Source organism: Leptonychotes weddellii, chromosome 5 (genome assembly GCF_054177405.1).
Source record: "Leptonychotes weddellii isolate Sample4059 chromosome 5, ASM5417740v2, whole genome shotgun sequence".
Classification (NCBI taxonomy): domain Eukaryota; kingdom Metazoa; phylum Chordata; class Mammalia; order Carnivora; family Phocidae; genus Leptonychotes; species Leptonychotes weddellii.
The window spans coordinates 40,231,606-40,255,015 of NC_138373.1; the positions used below are offsets into that span (position 1 = coordinate 40,231,606).

The following is a 23,410-nucleotide window of genomic DNA, read 5'->3' on the forward strand; positions in this document are numbered from 1 at the left end:
CATCTTCTTTATCCATTCATCTGTCGATGGACATCTTGGCTCTTTCCACAGTTTGGCTATTGTGGACATTGCTGCTATAAACATCGGGGTGCACGTACCCTTTTGGATCCCTACTTTTGTATCTTTGGGGTAAATACCCGGTAGAAGAGAGCAGGATTCTTATATCTGCTTCTTGCAGTATATAAAGATGAAGTCTATAGGGAATGAAGTATATGAGTATATAAAGAAAATCTGCCCTGACACAGATTTTTAGTTCAAAGTGCATGAGCCCTTTAATGGTCTTTTCAGACAATTATGGATATTCTTCCTTGAATACACCAGAACTTGACAAGTCGTAGTTTCTTAAAGTTTGGCTGCAGTTTGGAATCTGAAATGTATAAATGAACTTTTCATTCTCTGTTACATTAAAATCCACTGTCTTTTAAATTTTTGAGTAGCTCTGTTTTACTTATCCATGACTTTGTGACATTATGTATTTGTCATTTAGAAAATATTAGTGTACTGAGTTATGCAGATCTTTCAAAGGTTGATACATACTGTTAAACGCTATCAAAAAATCACAGTCATTTATAAATCACCAGTCTCACATGAAAAGCTTTTAAGTGTTGAGATGTCATGCTCACAGTGATGGATACAGTTTTCAAATTCTAATTTTCATTTGAAAGCACAAATTTTTATCACTGGCAGCAATACTTCATTGTAGAGTAAATGCCTGCAAAATACCCAAGTCCAAATAATGATAGTTTGTCTGTTAATGGTTCCCTCAAGTAAAGATATTGTTCTCTGAAAATGAACAGCTAATTCAGTTCACAAATCCACTGATCACACAGTTACTTTTCCTCAAGACCTTATTACACTGACTATGTGCCCTTATTCAGAAAGAATCTTCCTCTAGCAATTTTTAATCTTTAAATTGTTGGATTTTATCTATTTACATTTCGTATCTAATTTTTTTGAAGTTAATGTGTTTTGTCTCTGGCTTCTTTTAAGAGTAGAGAAGAGAAGATATAACCCAGTGTATAAATGGAAGGTTTGGTCTTAGACAGCTTATACATTATAACAAAAAGAGAAGAAAAAGTTTAGGGTATGTTGGTAGATTGAACAATGTAAATGTGGGGGATATAATGTTATTAAGTTGCAAAGTCACAAGCTGAAAGTGAGGTGGGGTTGGGGAGGGAGTATTGGAAGAGTAAAGAGAGAAAGGAGAGGAAGTGACAAGGGAAATGTAACAGCATTGCTGGGCCAAAGTGAAGACCTACCTGAAATTTGTAGTCAGGAGTTTAAAGTGAAACTAGTCAGTACATGTGTGTGCGCACGCACGCATATATACACATGCATGCCCACCCTTTAGTCAACCTGACCCACAGGTCTGGAGCTCATTTCCACCCACACCCATTGCTAATAATTAATCCTGGCCTCCCAAGCAAGAAATGGGCTAGATCAAAGGATGAAGTAGGCAATAGAAACCACTAGGATGTACAGATCCTAGGATGACTTACTGTTTTTAAGTCTGTACCAAGTTAAATAAAGGATTATGAAGCTGGTTTGCTTCTGCTAAATATTGATTTTGGGGGGAACATGTCATATGTATGGTGACTGCTATAGGCTATGGCAGGGGAGAGGTAATTAGGGGGAAGAAATAGTAGAAATAGCTAGAATACAGTAGTGTAAGCTTCTGTGTAGGTTCTGTGGCAGCCTCTCAAATCCTTTCTCCCCTTACGTCCCTCCCTTTTTGTTCTGGGTAGCAAGAAAGGGTCTTGTCTACTGAGCCCTGGGTCCCTGGGTGGGCCCTACCATATGATTCAGAGCTCAGAAGAAGGCCTGCTTTCCGGCTGCATTTCCCTGATGCTGAGTCTGTCCTGGCCCCAGCTTTGATTCACCTAATTATTTTCTCTGGTAATGTACATTCTTCTAGACTGAGACCCACAACACAATAAAATATTAGTATTTAAAGAGTTTAGGCTTTACAGTTAGGCTTCCTGGTTTCAAACTCTGGCTCTTGAGACTTAATCTCTCTAAATCTTACTTCACAGTATCTATCTCATAAGGTTGTGAAAATTATTTGACATAATTCATATAAAACATTAGAACAGTATGTAGACATAGCAAATGCTCCATGAATATTAGGTATCATTATTTGTATTTTTTGAGGAAACACTAGAACTATCACTTAGTTACTGTCTATCAAAGAATATTAGCAGTTCTGTTGTCAGCTCTTGTAGAGATGGTGTAGTGTAATTTCTCACAGCATAGTGCTAGACCAGACTGATTGGATATAAATCCTGATACTGCCACTGACTACTTTGAGGCCTGACCAGTTTCACTGGTGCGTGCTGCCAGTCTATTCATTTATACCTCATTTGTGCGTACCTGCCTTATATAGTTGCTCTAAGGGTTATGAGTCAATGCGTAGAACTCATATAAACATCTAAATGCTTAGAATAGTGCCTGGAACATAACAGGCATTCCATAAATTTCTTGCTGCTGTTATTAACTCTAAGAAACATTGACTCATCCAGTTTAGTACCGAGAGGGCCTTAGAATTTAGCACAACTTCTTTTATAGATGAGAATGTGAAGCTCTGAAATTTCACAGCTAGATACCGGAAAATGTTTGTCCTGTATTTCCTAACTCCTAATTTAATGTTCTGTTTGCCATGCTTCCTCCACAAAATGTCTCTATAAAGGGATGTATTAGTAGCATTAACCAGCAAAACAATTACCGTCACTTATGTAACCACATTTAAGGAGATTTTCTATGCAAATACTACAATTACTAGATTTAAATAACATTTAAATAATTATATTTCTGCCCTTTGGGGCCTTAGGAGAATCCACTGAATATTACACATTACTTGTATAGAAGGAGTATAAATCCATAATGATCCTTCTAAGGATTTTATAACCTACTCCTTTTAATAGATTTGAAATAATGCTCTCCATTGGTAGAAAGGTAATACTATGGGGCATCTGGGTGGCTCAGTCAGTTAAGCCACCGACCCTTGATTTCTGCTCAGGTTATGATCTCAGGATCCTGAGATCAAGCCGCCACCACCACCACCCCCTCAGTCTCTGTGCTCAGTGGGGAGCCTGCGTGTCCCTCTTCTCTCCCGCCCCACTATCATGTGCGTGCGCCCACGCGCACTCTCTCTCTCAAGTAAATACAATTTAAAAATTAAAAAAAAAACAGAAAGACAATACCATGCCTATGATCTACCAGTAGTGAACTCTATAATTTTTTGTTTTTCCAGTAAAACTGATGAATTTGTAGAATGATAGCCAGGGTTAAAGGCACAGTCTTAAGCCAGGCTAGCTGTAGTATAAACTCAATCTAAGGATTCCTGTTCCCTTTAAGGGGATGTAACTTTTTGGATAGGCTATTTTTCAAAAGGTATTCTAAACCAAATTAGGGCATATAAACAAATAATTGAGCCAGTTCTTGATAACTCAAGATTGTCATTATTATTACTGTTTATATAGTTGCTAAAAATAAAAGGATACCCACATTAGTTCCTAAGGCTGTTTGTTCCCACATCAAATAACTACTTTTTAACAGTTTTATTGAGATGCAGTGTGCATATGATAACATTTACCTATTTTAAGTGTGCAATTCGGTGAATATTAGTAAATTTATACAGTTGTGCAACTATTACCACAATCCACTGATAGAACATTTCATCACCACAAATGTTACAAGTTTTTATGCAGTCAGTCCCCACTTCTACCCCCAAGCCTAGGCAGCCACTTAACCTGCTTTCCATCTGTATAAATTTATATTTCTGGACATCTCATATAAATGGAATCATATAGTATATAATCTTGCAGTTCATCCATATTATGGCTTGCATGAATATTTCATTCCTTTTTACTGCTAAATAGTATTCCATGATATGAAATGAATATTCCACATTTTGTGTGTATGTGTGTGTGCTGGCTTCTAGGTGCTCAGCTGTGTTCTAGACTTAGAGATGTTCCAAGATGTATCTATTATTTGGGACTCACAGATAACAAAGTTGAGAAACCCTAATAGGGTAAGGGATAAGAGTGTACATGAGTTTTGGCTCCTGCAGAACCTTTACAAAGTGGGAGAAGAGACAATTTCTTAATAGCAAAGATGCTAAGCAGTCAAAACAGTCTACTACATCAGAAGTTTGACCCAAATAAATGAATTGCTTCAATAATATTTGTCATTGTTTTTTGCCTAATTTGCTAAGAAACTGAGAACCTGAGTAGTTCAGCGCCCCGAATATCAACAAATGTTCACTACAGAGAATAGTTTACATCATTCTTTCTACATTCATGGTACCCTTGGCATTTACAGATTAAAATTTTAAATTTTAGCTGTTTGTGAGTTATGCACAGTAGTTTGTCATTAGGCCCAGATGTTTATTTGAGTTGCACTGCTGGTGTGTGGGACCAGCTTCCTTAGCCTAGCAGCTAGATTTCAGGGCTACTGTATTCTTTTCTTGTTTTACCACATAGGAACTAATTCTTATAGATCTGGAGGCATCACACACAGTTTTCAATTATACCTTGTCATATTTTAGGTGCCCTATGCCTCAAGTCTTCTTGCTGATGTCAGTGACCTAGTCTGCTATATTCCTATCTTTAGTCCTTCTATTTTGCTTGCTTTTTATTTTTTTTTTTTTTGAGATTTCATTTATTTGAGAGAGAGATAGCAAGAGAGCACAAGGGGGGTGAGAGGGGGTGGGAAGAGGGAGAAGCAGGCTCTCTGCTGAGCAGGGAGCCCAATACAGGGCTCCATCCCAGGACCCTGGGATCGTGACCTGAGCCAAAGGCAGACACTTAACTGACTGAGCCACCCAGGTGCCCCTTTCACTTGCTTTTTAAAAACATTACTTTGCTAACTCATTTTGGTTGTTCTTCATTGTAAACCCCTAAATATCTACCTTAGTATAAGGCAATATCTTTACATTTTCTTCCTTTTTAACTGGAAGAATTATCCTATGTTGTCCAGTACATTTTATGAAAATGTTCATTGAGCTACCTTTCTGCTATTTATAATTCTAATTCAGCTCTTAATTATTTGCATGATAGAGGAGGGCAGTGACATAAATCATAATCTTTGAAAACATGATTTGGCTTAAGAATGAATTAGCAGAATTTTTCTCTTTTTGAACATCATCTTTACCATTATAATTATGCTTTGTTTAGACTAAAACTAGTTTATTGTAAAAATAATTTACATTGTTTAAAAACACACGAAAGGATAGGAAAGGAAGTATGGATGTTAGGCTAAGGAATAATCACAGTGGGGTTAAGAGGAAACACAATTTAATACACCAAGCTAGTTTCTACATGTATTAGTTTATCTTATGCCTGAAATGTTGTGATTGTTTGAATATATGAGAAAAGGGGATTGGACAAAAAATATTGAAAAGATGAAGGACTGTCATTTCTTATTTCAGCCTTTAATAACCTCTTTAAATGAACTCTTAGTATCGTCTAGAAAGGCTACTTAACAATCTTAACGTTTTATGAAATCCAAAATTTTTTTCCCACAAGGATTTAAAATAGCTATTACATTTGGAGTCTGAGCCCTGTGAAAGATGACTGTATGTCTTTCCAAGATTTTTAAAAGTTGGCACTGTCTTACATGATTCCTGGGCACAGTTTGTTTATTGGATTCTTTTTTCCATGGGTATTCAAAATAAATAGGTACTTGTTATTGAATTGGGAAAAAATAGCATAACTATAAAACCGATTACAGCTTGTACTGGAAAGAATCTTGCCATCTGATTGGAAATATTTTTCCAGTTTGTTGACCTATTTGAAATTCCTAAGAGCTATTTTTCTTTCCAGCTTTCAAACATCAAATTCATTCTGAGGTCAGTTTGGTTGATTCTAGGGACTAAAGAAATGAGTAACTTTGGTTTTGTGTTCTCCTTAAAACTTGTCTTAAGGACATATTTATTGAATATTTTAAATGCCACTATGATTACTACTTTGTAATGACTATTTGCACTGGATTAAAAATAATCTTATGAGAAATCATAATTGATGCTTCTCAATCCTGCCCCCACTGTTGCTCTTATTAACCATGTAGTATATGATAGCACTTACCTAGAGTAGTGTTTTTAAAAAGCGGGATCCATGGATACATATGGTATGAAGGTCCTGTTTCTCCTATAATCTTTTAGCATTGTTTATAATATTGTATCTTTGTATTGTTTAGACGTATGAATTCTGATGCATTTCAGATGTCATGTTGGTTTAACCAAAATACCTTATTCCAGTGTTTTTTCAAAACTCATACTGTTTTCTTCATTGTTACTTTTTCTCCAATGGCAAGAAAAATCAGTTCCTTAAGTTATCTTGCTCCACTAAAGAGGCCCTGGGGAGACAAAAAATATGAGCTTTAAGAGTAATAAAAGGCTTAGTGTGTTTTAATCTTTCACAAATAATTATTTAGGAAATGTTTGCTTAAATATCAAGATCTTTCTGCATCTATTTCTAATTACTATTAATGGAACCGTATTTCCGTATGCCAGGAACCTTGGTGGAAACTGAGCTGGCATAGGGAGGAAAAGGGGAAAATCTGCCAGTTTTGTCACTGAGCCGTCTTTCTAATGTGCTTCTCCTAACTTTGTTGCTATTGCTTCAGCCCTTCACTGTCTATTGTAAGCAATATGGGAGCTGCCTCCTGACGGGTCTTCCCAACCAGTCCCTCTGCCTTCCAGTTCATCCTTCTTGTTACTTAGAATCCTATAGCTGATTGCTGCCACCATACATATTCAAGATCAATTCCATACTCTTTAAGAGTTGTTATGTAAGGCCTTTTATCTAGCCCTTTCTTATTTCTTTTGATACCCAAACATAAGGAACTACTTTCAGTTTCCTGAATATAATTCATTTCACTCCCCCTTAACTTGTACTGTTCCCTTTGCCCAAAAAGCCTTCCTGGCTCTCATATGCTTTGCTAATTGCTATTTCTCTTTGATTTACCTTCAGTATTGCTTAAATATTAATTCTTCTGTGAAGTCTTTTGACATCCTCTTTCTCCTTGTAGCCATCTTTCCTTGTGTTCTTTATCAGAATATAAGCAAACTTCTGCTTTATATTTAGCTTAGAAAACTACCTTGTATTTGATTTAAGCTTGTAAATTCTTGTAGGTGTAATAGCCATCTGTGGTATTTCTGTAACTTAGAGTGAACAAAGACCCGGAGGATCAAGGGTGAGAAATGGAGTGAATATACAAATGGAGAACAACCTTACAACCCAGAAAGCTGAACAATAACTTTAACAATCAACCCACAGTGGCCAGGACTTGATCAATAACTGCCAGGTTCCCTAATTTTTATCCTTGCTTCCAACTTTGAACCAATCAGAGCAAGCCAAATATGTACCCCCCCACCCCCCGATCAGCCACATAAGATGTCCCACTCCTGCTTAGCTCACCTTCAGCTTGCCATGCCAACATCCTCCAATCAGGGCACACTTGAAACCTTCCCTTTTTTCCACTATGAAGCTTTCCCATTCTTTAGCCTGCACTTGAGTCTGCCTGAACACAAGTGATGGTGGCTGACTCCTTTGCCTCTAGCAAGCTGAAATAATAGCCTTTGCTTCTCTCATTTATTTCTATACAAGGGGCAAAGCTATTTATTTTATATTTATTTACATCCGAAGAGATTAATGGTAAGTGTAGTTTATAAACCGTATTTCTTGTGCTAGCTGTATTTTGTGATTTTTCTGCATGTTTTATAAACATAGAGGTTTATATTTTAAAAAGGTGAAGACAGGTTTTTGTTAAAAGGATTCTCTTGAATGGAAAGATAAACAGAAGAAAAATCTGTCACTTAATAGTAACAAACAAAATCCTAGTCAAATTTTAATCTTACTTGAGATTTTTGTCTCAGATATAGTTTTTAAAATTCTTTATTTGGTTAATTAAGCCATAACTTTTTTAAAAAAAATCAATACATGGAAGAGATTTAAACATTAAATGCATTTGGGTTTTATTTATTATGTTGAGCATACTTTTATTCTTGTTTTTAAAATATTAGGTATGCATGTTTAATTTCATTAAGTAATTTTTGCATCATTTACTGCTTTTTATTTAACCTATTAGTATAATATACTATATAAATAGATTTCTTACTATTGAACCATGTATATGTTCCTAAAATAACCATGCTTGGTTTGGTGAATTATTTTCAATATGTCCACTCATTTTATAAAGCCCCTTTCATTTTTGTAAAGATTCTAAAAATGACCAAAACCTATACCCTGATTTTTTTTTTGCATACCCTCATTTATATTTCTACAATTGAATGACTAATAAGGCTGCTTTAAATAATTTTGAACCTATGAAAAAGATAGCTTTTTATCTGTCTAGTGCTTTATTTTACTAAAGTTACTCTCAGTTTATTTATTGCTTGAATTTTCTCTTAACAGATATTCCCTTCGGAGAGGTAGCTCCTTCACATTTTTAACACCTGGCCCCCATTGGGACTTCACTTTGGTAAGTAGTTACCTGGGTATTTTATGTCAAGACATTGACAGAATTAATTCCTAGGTTGTCTTTCAGTCAGGTGTACAACTCAGTTGTCTGTACTTCTCTGAATATCTTGAGGTACAGTGTTTCTGTCACCCTCTTTGGCAGCCTAATTTAATTCTTTTCTCTTCTGCTAACAAGCTAAAAACAACTTTTACTTCAATTAAATATAAAACATTTTAAAAAGTATCAGATCTATTTATTTTTAACCTTATGCAATCCTTTCTCTTATTCCCACCAGTTTTAAAATTAAGAGACTATATTATGAAACATGAAGTTGTTTTTATGTACATACTCTAACAACTTTTTCCTTGGCTGAAAAATATAAAAGTGATTGCAGATGATATATATGTTGAATGAATTATTTTCTTATTAATCATCCTAGAATCCTAGTCTCATTATTTTTAGAATGAGACTTTACAGAATGAGACTTTACAGAGGCATCTAACTGTGCAAAATGACACCAGACAGTTGATTCTTTTTGTAATTAAAAACTCATTTCCTTATAATACTCATATAAATAATGTATGTACAAATAGAACATGATTCTTATGTTTTCTTATTTGGAGGAAATAGCAAAAATCATTCTGTTTCTAGTTTGCCAAGCTTTACCTGATCGTGTGCTGATGGGTTCAGCGATACATATTTAATTCGCACTCTGTTCTTTTGTATTTAATTTATATTTCTACTGGGGACTTCTGTTTGAGATTTCTGTACTCTTATACAAGTTACTTATATTAATTGGTCAGTAAAGCATTCATAGCAAGAGTCTCCTGATTTTAATACAGTTCTCTATTCTCCTTGAGACTTTTTTCATCTTGTTTTTTCCCCTTAGTAGTTGACAAGCCTAAACTCAAACAGAAAAACTTTAGTAAAGAAGGGTCTCCAAACTTGATTTTGCGACCTATCAGCAAAAATATTTTGAACACGTACACCTGATATATTTATTTAGGATTTTTATGTATGTACCACCATTATTAACTAATAATGCAAAGCACAGTACTCAACCTATGGTGAAGTTCATGATAGTGGATATAAGTTTATATTTCAAATAGCCATGACATTTTCACAGTGTGCAGTCAATTTCTGGGAACTGATTAGATCACCATTGTCTAACCTTATAATGTGGATGATGATGAGTTCATCTGTGTATTAAATATTAGTAAAGCTTATTTTTAAGGATTAATAAATACATAAAACCAGAAGTTCTAACATTTTCCTCCTGCACTCCAGGGAAGATATCTTGCATGTCCTTTGGGATGGGTACATCCCACTTGGGAAAAACACTTTTGTAGAGTTCTCTCATTACAAAAGAAATAGCTCAGTTCATGTATTAAAACGTTTGGAATGATGATTAAGGAGTACTAAGAGGGAGATTTATAAACTTTCACATACATAGTTTAAGAAAAGAACAAAAGTAAGCATCTAACTCAAGTAATTAGAGAAAGAAAAGTAGAATGAACCAAAGAAAATAGAAGGAAAAATGAGAATGGATAAAAATAAAATCAGCACCCAGTCATGATAAAATTCTTGGCAAACGGGGGAATAGAACTTTCTTAGCCTGAGACCTGCCACAAACAACATGTTTTGTAATGATAATATGTTAGAAACATTCCCTTAAAATTTTGAAAAAAAGCCTGCTGTCAACATGTCTATCCAGCATTGTACTGGTGCTTCTAGCCAGCACAGTAAGACAGGAAAACAAGTGGTATTCAAATTCAAAAGGAAGAGACAGTAGGATTTCATTACTTAGGGACAATATGACTATCTACATAGAATATCCCAGAGAATATTAATAGCAGCTATTAGAATAATAAGAGTTCAAGCAAGATTACTGGCTATAAAATTTACAAAAAGGAGTCAATAAAATGTGTATATATACTGGCAATAAACAAATGTAATTTGTAAAGATGCTTTTATTGAAATAAAAATTTTTTAAACTATGAATAAATCTATGAAAAGATCTGTGAGAATTGTATGGGAAAAATTGGAAAGCATTAATAAAGAATATAGACACCAAAGTAAATGGAAAGATAGGCATGTAAGGAAAGGCTCAATAACCAAAAATGTTAGTACTCCCCCTATTAATTTATAAATTCAGTGCAGTGCAGTTCTGATAGAAATCCCATTAGAATGTAAGAGATCTCATTCTACAATTCAGGAAGAAAAGTAGAAAGCCCAGAGCAGCAAAGGTATTGTACAAGTCAGGGAACGTATGACTTAACTGGATTAGCTGTTAAGGCTTACTCCACAGGTACAGTTATTATGGAACCACAATGTGGATGAAGGTCTAGGTAGATAGGCCAACGTCATAAGATCAAGAACCCAGAAACTGACATATGTATGAGAACTTACTGCATTGTAGACATTAGAAGGAAAGGTGCCTGCAACAATGGTATTAGCAGTGCGGACAGTTAGATATGCCATCTTATACCATATACAAACAAATAAATTCTGGATGGATTGAATATGTAAATCAGAAAAGCAAAACTTTAAAATATTTGAAAATATAGTAGAATGTTTTAAAATCTGTTAAATGTCTTTATACATATGCAAATACATGTACATGATTTTATATAAATGCATAAGTACAATCATGAATGAGCTTTTCCCTCAGTACACTTCTTTTTGTTTGGCAGTTTCCTCCTTCCTTCCTCTCTTCTCCCCTGTCAATCCTTCCATCCCCAACCTCCACTCTAACCCGTGTCAGCAATACCATACCTATCCTTCTGTGTTTTGCTCAGAAGTGTGTATTTACACACACACACACACACACACACACAGCCTTACAAATAAGATACACACATGCAGGATCTTTGCTTTGTTTTTCAAAATTAGGATCATATTACTCATATTTTTCTAGATCTTCTGGATATGACCTTAGGATCAATAAAGATTTTTTGTCAACTCATTTTTAGTTTTTTTCCAATTCTGATTTATATTGTTCTTTCAGGTCTTCTATCATTTTCTTAATGTCTTTTAGCTAACTTTGGAATAGTATGTCATAGTTTTGCTCTTCTTTGAGTATTTCGTTCTCAAGTGCTTTCATTCCCTGTAGGGATGTTATTCTTCCCCTTTTCCCATTTTTCTTAGAGTTATTTTGTGTAAGATTTGACTTGGAGAATTTTCTGTTCATTTTAATGTGAATTTAGTTTTTCTGAACTTTACAAAGAGGTTTGGTTCAGATAACTTTTCTAACTTCAGAGAGAGAAGCTCCCTCTCTACTTTTTATGGCGCCTTGCTTCTGTGATTTCCAGGCTCCATCTATTTTCCCCACTTCCATCTGGACTCTTTCCTTTTCTCTGTTGTCCCTGTCCTGCTCCATTTTGATTCCACTACCACCAGTTTCTCCTTGGGGTGGAGTCAGGTCCTGGAAGGGCACCCTGGCTGGTCAGTTTTGAGAGTTCACAAGAGCTAGACTGTGTCACAGGTAATCTGAAAAGTTATTTTGAGGTGTGAGTGGGTGATGTGTTACTTAAGGATTCTTCTTCAATAGTGATGAAGGACAGAAATGAGATTGTACACAGTTTCGCCACTATAGGCACCAGCAGGGCTGAGTGAGGATGATGAATGATAACTACAAGTGTGTTGTCTCCCAGCAGATAAATCCTGCTTCAGGCAACAAGTCTTAATTACTTTGGGCCATGAGAAAAGGGTATTTTTTTTCGAGTGAAGACCCTCCCCCCTCCATAGGATAAATAATTTGTTCGTTTTTAAAAAAAATTGTTGCCTTTATGTTTAAAACATATTTTACTTTTTCTCGTAACAAGTAGTCAGTCCTTGACTTACATAAGAGTTCTGAAAAAACTTTATATAAGGTTTTTGAATAGGGTGGAACTTCGCAGCATGAGATGATTCAGGCTGGGGAGACTATTTAAACAGTATGCTAGAGATAATTTATGAGCATCCCTCAAAAATAATTTTTTTTTCAAAAATAATTTTCTTATGAGTACAGCTTCACTTTTTTAAAGTGATTTTTCTGGTTTTATGAGGTCTTTGTTTAATGAAGTAACATGCATTCCTTCTATATAAGAATGAAATCTTTTTTTTCATATAGAAAAGAAAGCGGAGAGCAAAAGACGATGATGTCGTAAGCCTTAACAGCCTTGATCTGAAGGTAAGCCTTCCTGCTCTGTCAAAGCATTTAAAAATATGCAGATAGTGTTTTATTTTTGTGCTATAAGGATAATGAATGCTAATTTTTAAAAAAATTATAAGTGCAAAACTGAGTAATATGGGCTCTTACAGGTATCTTCCTTTTTTCTGTTGTACTTTTTGTTAAGAATGAGGTAAAAGCCTCCCTAAGAACAATGTTAGGCTTTAGCTAGTGATCTCACACTCAAATGCCTAAAGAGGCCAGGCGTACAGTGTATGCAAGGAGGAAGGAAGGGAGGGACTGTGGTGGAAAAGAGAAATGTGCCCTCCTGCAAGAGGCAACTGCTATTGTGCTCTAGCCCACGGCTCCTTGTAGGACTGTCAAAATCTGGATTTTTATGTGAAATCTCCCAGTCTTTATATGTTGGACCATGCAAACCAAACAGCTCGTCTGCAGGTCCGAAGTGGCCGTGCATTTCCAATGTGTGACATGTGACTAACTAAAATCCAGTGCACACTTAAAAAATAATTATGTATCCTTTTATGTAAAACTGTAGTTAAGTCCCCAAACCTGGTATCTATGGAATTACTTAGTCCATTTTTATCAGTTGGCAAACTTTACAGAACCGTCTTGGTTTTAAGGAACCTTTTTAAAGATTGTTACATAAAAGTTACACACATTTTAAGCGGAATTTTAAAAATGTTTGACATCATGTGTAACGATGGCAAATTTTTATAGGTCTGCCCATCAACGTTTTACCAAATCCAGCAAGCCAGATTTGGGGAGATGGGGTTGGCATGTGTACATACATAATATGTTTATGGAAGAACTCTGTGTTTTAAGTGTTAGGCTTTTTGCAAAACAGTTTTAGTTAACATTTAAAAATCCTATATTCGAAGAAAGAAAAAAAAGGATGAAATGGCAACCCTGAGTATTTTTAGGTATGCTTCAAATCAGATCACACACAGAAATAGTATTTATAGTTTGCCACAGTAAAATCCATGGTCAAATCTACTTAAGTATAATCCTCCTTTTGTTTATCCCAACTTCAGCAGTTCCCATCATGCAATCAGATTCTTCTCATTTTATCTATCTACTTGCCTCCTCTCCTCTGGATTATTTTGAAGAAAATCCTTTACTTTGTATCATGTTATCTATGTCATCAGATTGAGTGTTCACACTTCCCTTGATTTGTCTTACACCTTTTTTGTTTTGGTTTTGCTCATTTTGTCTGTTTGAATTGGAATTCATATAAGGTCCATATATTCAGATTCTCTCTTCAGTGTCTTTTAATCTGTAGGTTCCCTCTCTAGCTTTTTTTTTTTTTTTTTTTGGATTTTTTGTTCTTGCATGTGTAGAGCTCTTCACATCCTGCATGTGCATGATTGCATCTCCATGGTATCATTTCTTCTGTTCCTCTCTTCCCTTTATTCCTAATAAACTGATAGATCTAGAGATTGTTTTGGTCTCTGTACTTCCCTCGGAAGGTACATCATGTCTTTTTGTGATGTTGTCCAAATTAATTGTCATTGCCTGGATTTATTTACTCATTGAGTGCGGCAAAGTGGTGACATTGTGCCTTTATCAGTCATCTTTATTAACTAGAATACTTCTGTAAAAAGAAAACTCCCTTTGGGGTGCCTGGGTGGCTCAGTTGGCTAAGCATCTGCCTTTGGCTCGGGTCATGATTCCAAGGTGCTGAGATCGAGCCCCACATTGAGCTCCATGTTAGGCTCCCTGCTCAGTGGGGAGCCTGCTTCTCTCTCTTCACACACACACACCCCCCCACTCATGTACGCTTTCTTTTAAATAGATAAATAAAATCTTCAAAAAAAGAGAGAAAACTCCCCTCACCATCCTTTTATCAGTTTTCAAGTGATGAGTTTTATTCATTAAAATTCTCTAAAAGTAGGGCGCCTGGTGGCTCAGTTGGTTAAGCAACTGCCTTCGGCTCAGGTCATGATCCTGGAGTCCCGGGATCGAGTCCCGTATCAGGCTCCCTGCTCGGCAGGGAGTCTGCTTCTCCCTCTGACCCTCCTCCCTCTCATGCTCTCTGTCTCTCATTCTCTCTGTCTCAAATAAATAAATAAAATCTTTAAAAAAAAAAAAAATTCTCTAAAAGTAATTAATGATTTTTTAATATGATTATGAACTTACAGATATTAGCACATTTGTAGTGTTTTGATCCATTTCAGTTATTACTCTTACAATGCTCAAATTACCCTATCTTTGGCTTCAGGATGGCTCCAATGTCCTTATTTCCCCCAGTTTTCAGATATAATTGACATTTAACATAATGTAAATTTAAGGAATGCAATATATTGATTTCCTGTATCCTTTGACATGACCCTCACTTTATATCTAGAGACTAAATGGCCCCCTTTCTTCCAGGATGACAAGTTCTTCCAGGCCCACTTGTACATTTTGTTGTTGTTTCTGCTCCATACCTGGAAACAGTCATTTCTAAAAACCCTGGTTTCCTTAGGAAATGGTAGAGGCTTAAACCTGAACATTATGAACACTCCTTGCTGCTATATTGATTCTTGTTTCTATGCCTTTTTCATGGACAAAGCTAGGAAATGTGTATCATTTTTTCAGATAAAATAAATTTTGAGTTTATACTGATATTTCAGATTTGAGGCTACAGTGTTTTTTATTCAATTGCGTTAATCTTACTATCTAGATCTCTCAGCCACACCAAAAATTTAGGTCTTGGGGACACTGACATAATTTCTCACTTGATTTACTCACAGTTCAAAGACAACAGTCTACATTACTGCAAATTGCTACTGCATTACTATAAATGAAACAATTACTAAAAACATTGTATGTTTTATTTTTCAGATTTTTTGTTTTTTACATATAAATTATATGTACAACTTACTGTGTTTTTAAATTATTGCACTAGTACTTTTTTTTAAAAGAGAGTGTGAGCAGGGAGGGGCAGAGGGAGGGGGAGCGAGAGAATCCTCAAGCAGACTCCCCACTGAGTGTGGAGCCCAATGTGGGGCTCAATCCCAGGACCCTGAGATCACGACCTGAGCCAAAACCAAGAGTTGGATGCTTAACTAACTGCACCACCAAGGTGCCCCTGAACTAGTACTTTTCTATGTGTAATTATGACAACAACTCACTTGTTCCTTTTTATTTTCAATTTTTAAGAACTACTTTTTAAACTTAATTTTTCTTATAATCACGTAACAAAATTGTATGGAATTTCAAAGTAGTTCCACAGGATTCTTGTTTCTATTCCTAGATCTTCTACCCTACTTCTTTCTTCTGTACAAAATCCCTTTATTCCTTTTTTAAATTTTATGGTTTATTCTTTCACTTTTTAAAAATAGAAGCAATTGCATGTATATTTGTGTATCCCACTCTCTTGGCTAAACAGTAGCATGCTGTCTTTCATTATATGCTCTATTTTATTCTTTCCTTATTTGTTTTACTTGTGTGTTTTTGCTTTGGTATGTCTTCCCATATTTAGGAAGGTTCATGTTTTTGTTCTCTTGGATATTTTTGCCTTCAGTTTCCTCTTTTTTTAGCTATTGTAAATTGGTTCATTCCTATAAGCATTATTATAATCAACTAACACCTCTTCTCCCTCCTCTCCTTCTCCCCTTTTAATAAACTAAAGTGATATCTCTTTATTCTAAATTAATACATTTAAAGTATTTAGTACTTACTTTGTTTTTCATGTACAGTCACCATTTTCCATGTTTTGAACATAGTTTTACTGTATCTACAAGATCAGAGCATATAGCCATTGCAGATTGTGCTGTGTACCCTGGTAACCATTTTTAGGCTTTAGTTCTACAGGTAAATGTATATTGAATGCTGAGCACCAGTTCTAGGTTTTTGGTTTCCTGAAACTCATTTTCTAGCAAAGGGGTCAGCAAACTGTAGCCCACAAACCATATCTGACCTGCTCGTTGGCTTACATATATTGTTAATGGCTGCTTTTAAAAACACTACAGTGTCAGAGATTGAATAGCAGTGACAGGGACCATCTGACGTACAGAGACTGAAATATTTACTATTTGGCCTTTTACAGAGAGTTTGTCGACCCCTGCTGTAGACTTCAGTAAATTCAGATGACTTGTTCTCATAGTTTTTGACATTTTTTTTTCCATTCCATTGTTTTCTGTCCCCTCCCTGATTTTTACTTAGATTTTTTTAATCTTTTATATTTATCACTTTCTCTCAAAATATTTTCTATCTCTTTATATCTTCTTAAAATTATTTTATTATCTTTTTTTTAGTAGGCTCCATGCCCAGTGTGGAGCTCAATGCAGGGCTTGAACTCATGACCCTGAGATCAAGACCTGAGCTGAGATCAAGAGTCAGATGAGCCACCCGGGCTTGTCTTCAAACTTGTCTTCCCTTTTGTCTTTTTTTTTCCTCTTAATGCAGTAGACAGATTTTTTTTATTCTGAAATAATTTTTCTTCTATTTTTAATTCTTTTTTTAGTTCTATCACCTCATTGCAAATCTTCCTTTCTCCACCCATCTAATTTCTGATTTTTAAGTTCTTTCATAGCTTCTATAATTTTCTTAATTTATTTTATGCTATAGAGACATTATTCTACTTCACATTTTCTGTATTCTTATAATAGTTTTAAAGGGATTCATTATTTAAAGGGATTCTTTGCTCATTTTTTAAGTCCAGTAAATTTTCCTGTCTTAAAGGTGAGAGGAGTGAGCCCTGGTAGCCTGTCTTCACCTTCATAGCTCCAGAGCTCCCTCTTCTGTTGTCTTCACAAAGTGGGTTTTAACAATACAGCCTCACGCTTTCTGAGATCTTTTTTGCTCCCTCATTTTTATCTGAGTTTTTTCTTGTGTTAGCTTCAAGAGTTTAAATGGCCCAGACTGCTAACCTCATTGCATGGAAGGGTCCTTGCTCTCCGCTCAAGAATTTGATCATGGGGTCCTTCCCAGGTTAGACTACTGTCCTCAGACTAGCATGCTAGTGAGGGGCTCCCTGTTCTCAAGGCCATCAGAGGAGCCCAGTTGCCTTCCCTTTGGTTCCATGTGTGGGTCTCATAGTGGTCCTGTTTGTAACTATCTGACAAACAAAAGGTTTTGGGGGGAAACACTGTCTCTTCATTTTGTTGTAGATTGAGTTTTCTGTTTTGTTGTGTTGCTCTAGTTCCCTTTTTTTTTTTTTTAACTTTAAAGAGTGAAAACCTGTCAAAGATTTAATTAATATATTAATGAGTGAGCCAGCAGAAACGCTGAAGGATTCTAATTACTGGAAGAAAGAATGGTGAAGGGGCATCTGGGTGGCTCAGTCGGTTAGGCATCTGACTTCAATTGGCATGAGTCATGATCTCAGGATCCTGGGATTGAGCCCCATGTGGGGCTCTGTGCCCAGTGGGGAGTCTGCATGTCCCTCTCCCTCTGCCCTTCGCCCGCTCATGCTCTCTCTCTCTCAACTAAACAAATAAAATATTTTTTAAAAAAAGAATGCTGGAATAAGATTGCTAAAATAGATGCAAAACAGATTAATATCCTCATCTACATATCTACCTACAAAATGTATTTGCACTGCTCTCAGTTTTCTACAGTTAACATCTGCCCTTACAGAGTCGCAAAACCTGATTAGTAACAAATGGTGAATCAGACAAGATGCACGGCCCTAGAAGATGAGATCATCCACTGAGAGGACATGCAGGCACCCTTTATATCTGATTTCAAGTTTTGGATATTTTCTTTTATTGCTAATCCTTTCCTTAATTTTACCACCTTTCTAATTCTGATTTATGCTCTTTTATAGCTAGTCTTGGAATATTATAGTTTTTTTGTGAGCACGTTTTTCTACCATGCCTTTATTTTTTTGTAGGGATATTATTTTTTCCCTTATACCTTTTTTCCTTATGAAAACTTAATATGGGATTTGACTGTGATTCTTTTCTATTGGTCATTACCACATGAAAATGGCTTTAGAAAGGAGGAGTGAGTCAGGAGAGCTTTTCTAGCTTCATGACCCTAAACTTCCTCTTCCGTTGTCTTTAACAAATGATAAATGTAGATATACTTTGAGTTCTCCAGGATCTGTTTTCCTCCTCAACTTTTATCAGAACTTTCTCTTTTCTTGTGTGTCACCTCTATTCCACTTGACTTGAATCTGTTCCCAGAACTTGCACCACAGTGTAGGGCTTTGTCCTGGAAGGGAGCTTTGAAAGTCCTAAGCTCATGTGTTCCAGCCATGAACCCCCCTTACTGCCACCCTTGAGTAGATAAAACCCTTCCCAGTTTCAATTGCCGTGCTCACAATGACCTGCCTAACTCTGCAGCTGTAGCAAGTAGCTGTCAATAGTTTCGGGGTTCTTCTCTACTCAGATCTGGCAAATGTTTTGTTTTTCTCTGCTTTCTCTTCTGATGCTATATAAGTCTTACAGTTAGTTGTTGGTAGTTTATGCACATTAACTTATATTTTTGGGTTCATGGGGATGTGTACCTTGTTACATGGTGCTATACATATTGACCTTGGGGTTTTGATTTTGCTGTCCTTGTTCTGTGTGTTTTTATGGAAGAATTTGGAAAAATTGTAACGCTATGTCACTGCCATCACCTTAGTCCCAGAATTATGACTCCTGTGTTTTATTCCCAATGTGAAAGGCAAATTTAGCTTTCTTCTGAACCCACTATAATTTTAGCAGATTTTATTGACATTGAATTGACTGGAATTATTTGAATTGCTATAATTTTTAGAATAGATTGTATATTATGCACTGATACTAATACTCATCAACTAGCCAAAAGATAAGCTTTTTATTTTCCTTCAAAATTTATCAAGTTTGGGGCAATGGTTATACATTCGCATATACTGTTGCTATGTTCTTCAAACTATGGAGTTATATTCAAGAAAGAAATCCTTATAAAAGTTTGATTACATTAACCAGGCCTACCTACATGCCATGATAGAGTCTCCATTTCTTCCAAACCTAAGGAATCATGTACAACTATGTACAACTATGATAAGAATGAATTTAAAATAATAATTTATTGAATATCTTTGTATACTTAAAACTTCGCTAGGGTCTGGTCTAAATTCTTTTATTCTTTTTTTTTTTTTTTTTTTTTATTGCACAACCATTTTATGGAGCACCCACAATGTTCCAGGTCCTATACTTAACCTTAGAGATAAGACTATATCCAAGCAGGAAACGAGAACCTCTGACAAAATCATGCCTGCATAGATTATAGAAGTATGACAGTGTTAGAGGAATGGGAGGGAGAAATAGAAGATTTGGGGAGGTTTTGATTTGGAGTTGGGTTTTTATGAAAGTGAACATGAACTGGGAAAACCAACCCCAGATGGAGAAGGGGTGTCTAAAAATGCCAAGAATTAAAATGAGTTATGTATGTGTAAGGAATGATAAATTCTTTGGAAAGAGTCAAATATATGAGGAAGAACTAAGAAATGAAGTAGTACAGAGGGTTAATTGGCCAGTCAATTTGAAAGCTGAAAATGATTGGCTGAAGAGTTTATTGACCTATGAAAATCAACAGAAAGGACATTCTGGATTCTTGAACTGATTTTCTGCAGTTATAGTCCTTCCATCTCTGTAGAAAGTACTGGTTAGTGAAGACCTGGTACAGAGTCTGGAGGCCTGGAATGGGAGTGATGACTGTGGAAATGAAAAGAGCATTCCTAAGGTTTCATCTTCATCAGTTTTTTCTTCTTACTTAATGATCTTTCTTTAGAGAGCTCATTCACTCACCAGATTCAGCTGTCTGTAACTGATGACTCCCTAGTCTGAATCTTTAAGCCAGATCACAGTCCTGATTTTCACATCCCTTTATCCAGTTGCTTCAAGAGATATAGCCTTGTAACTGGCCTCCCTGCCTGTAGCCTCTTTATGATGCCATATTGATTTTCTTTGGTCTTTTTTTTTTTTTTTTTAAGGGGGGGGCACATGCCCGTGCGTGCAGGTGTGGGAGGAGCAGAGGGAAGGAGAGAGAATCTCAAGCAGACTCCATGCCCAGGGTGGAACCCAACATGGGCTCGATCTCATGATCCTGAGATCATGACCTGAGCCGAAGTCAAGAGTCCTAATGCTTAACCGACTGAGCCACCCAATCACTCCTTGGTCTTTCAGTACCTTGCTTAAATTCTTTAAGTAGCTACTCATTGCTTTAAAGATAAAACCCAAATGTTACTTAACATCTAATCCCCATTATGATGAGCTCCATACTCCATCTCTCCAAAATATCTCTCTTATCATATTCTCTGTTTCCTTTCCCTTGTACATCCTTATTCCTTTTCTTTGTCTGGAGATTGCCTGCCTATCCCCACTCAGGCATTATATCCAGGAACCCTTCCCAGAGTCTTAACCCCTCTCCCTGTATCCCACCCCTACCAATCTAGCCTGGTTACCCCTCCCATAAGCCCTCTAGGTAGGGAAAATTGAATAGAAGGAGCAAATTAGGATTTCATGAGGAGGAAAGAAGTCAGCAATGAAATTCTGATGATCACAGTAGCATTAAGCTATATTTATACCTTGAAAATAATTACTCAACTCTGGCTGTAGGTCAGAGTTACCCAGAGAGTTTTTAGGGGAGGAAATGTGCTGCTAGGCCCTATCCCAGACTATGTGAATGTGAGGAGATGGGGGAATGAGGATGGGTACCATTGGGACCTAAGAACATCTGGGTTTTGTTTTTGTTGTATAAGTTGTCCCAGCCATTCTTAGGTATAGCCAGAACTTAACCACTAAGTTAGAATGTGACATTCTTAAAGTTGTCCCTCTCCCCAAAAACGTGCCCTGAAATGGATACTCTGCCAACTCTCCCAGCCCTGTGTTTTGCATGGCCTTTCATCTAAATATAATAGTTATTATGTAATATGCTAAATATGATCAGTTTGTATTGTCTTTTGAGGCCTGTTGCTGGGAGCCATTACTTTATTTACCTCTGTACTTCAGTCACCTTGCCACATGGCCTGACATATAATAGGTGCTCAGTAAATATTTAATGAACAGATAAAGTAGTATAGATCATATGAATCAAGACTTTGGACTTAGGTAAACATATAACATGAGCATTGTGTTCCATATTTTGATTTTGGATATTTTACATTAAGAATTTAATACTGATGTTAAGGATTTGTCATGTAGGGGATCATTGGCTATTTTGTTGTGAAGTTGTGGTTGCTTATTAAATTTGTCTCTAAGTAAAATTTTAGCACTATCTTTTATCAGGTTGCCTTACTACTATATTATGTATAAAATTATTCATTTTAAAAGGAACACGGTATTTGTTTTCCAAAGGTGTTTCTCAGCTCTGTTTGTTAGCAACCATAACCATGCCCTTTTCTTCTGATAGTGAAGAGTCCAAAGTGACTTTTTACTTTGTTAATGTAAAATAATCTGGGATGAGTTAAGACTGAGTCATATTTTTATGACCAAAGTGTTCTTTAACTCTGTTAGTGATCAAAACACAAACCAGAACACTTCATATATATATACCACAACACTTCAAAAGAAATGTGTATGTTTATGTATATATATATATATATATATATATATATGGTTCGTTCTTTTTCAGAATGTTCAGATTTAGGGATTTCATTTTCTTATAAGTTAAATAGTATATTGAAGGGTTATACTTTGAGTATTGGTGTACTATGTAAATTTTAGATTAAACATAGTAAGTTATGTATATTATTCCTAATAAATTATATTAAAAACATTTGTGGTTGGGATTACAATAGTCTTGTCAGTTCCTGGATTAATAAAATCTCACTTTTGACAAACCCACCTCTTAGACCATGACAGGTAATTGGTAATTTTTCTGAGGCACAGATTTGAATAATTTGAAGCTGGCTGGCATGCTAAAGCTAGTGGCTTAACTTAGTATTTTTTTTAAAGATTTATTTATTTGAGAGAGAGAGGGAGAAGAGGCAGAGGGAGAGAGTCTTCAAGCAGACTCTACACTGAGTATGGAGCCTGACTTGGGGAGGAGCTTGACTCAGGGATCCATCTCACAACCCTGAGATCATGACCCGAGCAGAAACCAAGAGTTGGAGGCTTAACCCACTGTGCCAGCCAGGCGCCCCTAGTGGCTTAACTTATGAATAAGGCTAGCTTACTGCCCCCCATCTTGCATTTTGATATAACTTAAGATCTCTACTGGTTGCCCTATAACATAATATAATAAAACATTGTTTCTCTGTGACATAGGTCCAAAAAATGAAGCCAACTGCTGGTACAGGTGATGAAAGTTAAGAGGAACAGAGAATAGATATAAGAAAATGGTTCTTCTTAGCCAAAAACATAAAAGTTAAACATAAAACAATTACTCCTGATAATGCTCTGAGAAGCTATTGAAGTATCCAGTGCTATTTATCCTGAAGGTTAATCATTCCTAAACCTTCTGTGAATCATTCCTGGATGCTGTGTGCATGTAAATGCTTGTGTCTGCTTTTTAATTATAAAAGTAATACAAGAATGCATTGTCTTTGTTCAAAATTAAACTTTTTTTTTAAGTTTCCTTGTATCGCCTAGTCCTCTGAAGTAACTAGTTACTATTTGATGTGTTCTAGGTTCCTTTCTGTTTGTTTACATACTTTCAAACAATGTGTTTAGTAATGGTGACCTATATATGATCATACTGTACATGTGCTACAGCTCACTTTTTTTCTCTTTATCTCTTATCAATACCATATAAGGCTACCTCATTCTTTTTGGTTGCCATATCATATTCCATAGTATAAAGTACCATAATCTACTTAACCAGTCCTTGAAGAATGGCCCTTTAATATATTTTCCATTTTTTCACATTAAGAATAATGCTGCA

The 23,410-nt window shown here is 35.9% G+C and overlaps 1 protein-coding gene across 1 annotated transcript in view; it reads left to right on the forward strand.

The window, feature by feature from the left end:
- The window catches only part of NET1 (neuroepithelial cell transforming 1), a 62,231-nt gene that overhangs the window by 11,058 nt on the left and 27,763 nt on the right, over positions 1-23,410 (forward strand). The window contains exons 2-3 of the mRNA XM_006734759.3: positions 8,415-8,481; positions 12,572-12,631. Of these exons, the coding sequence (XP_006734822.1) occupies positions 8,415-8,481; positions 12,572-12,631 (127 nt within the window). The remainder of the gene's footprint in view (positions 1-8,414; positions 8,482-12,571; positions 12,632-23,410) is intronic.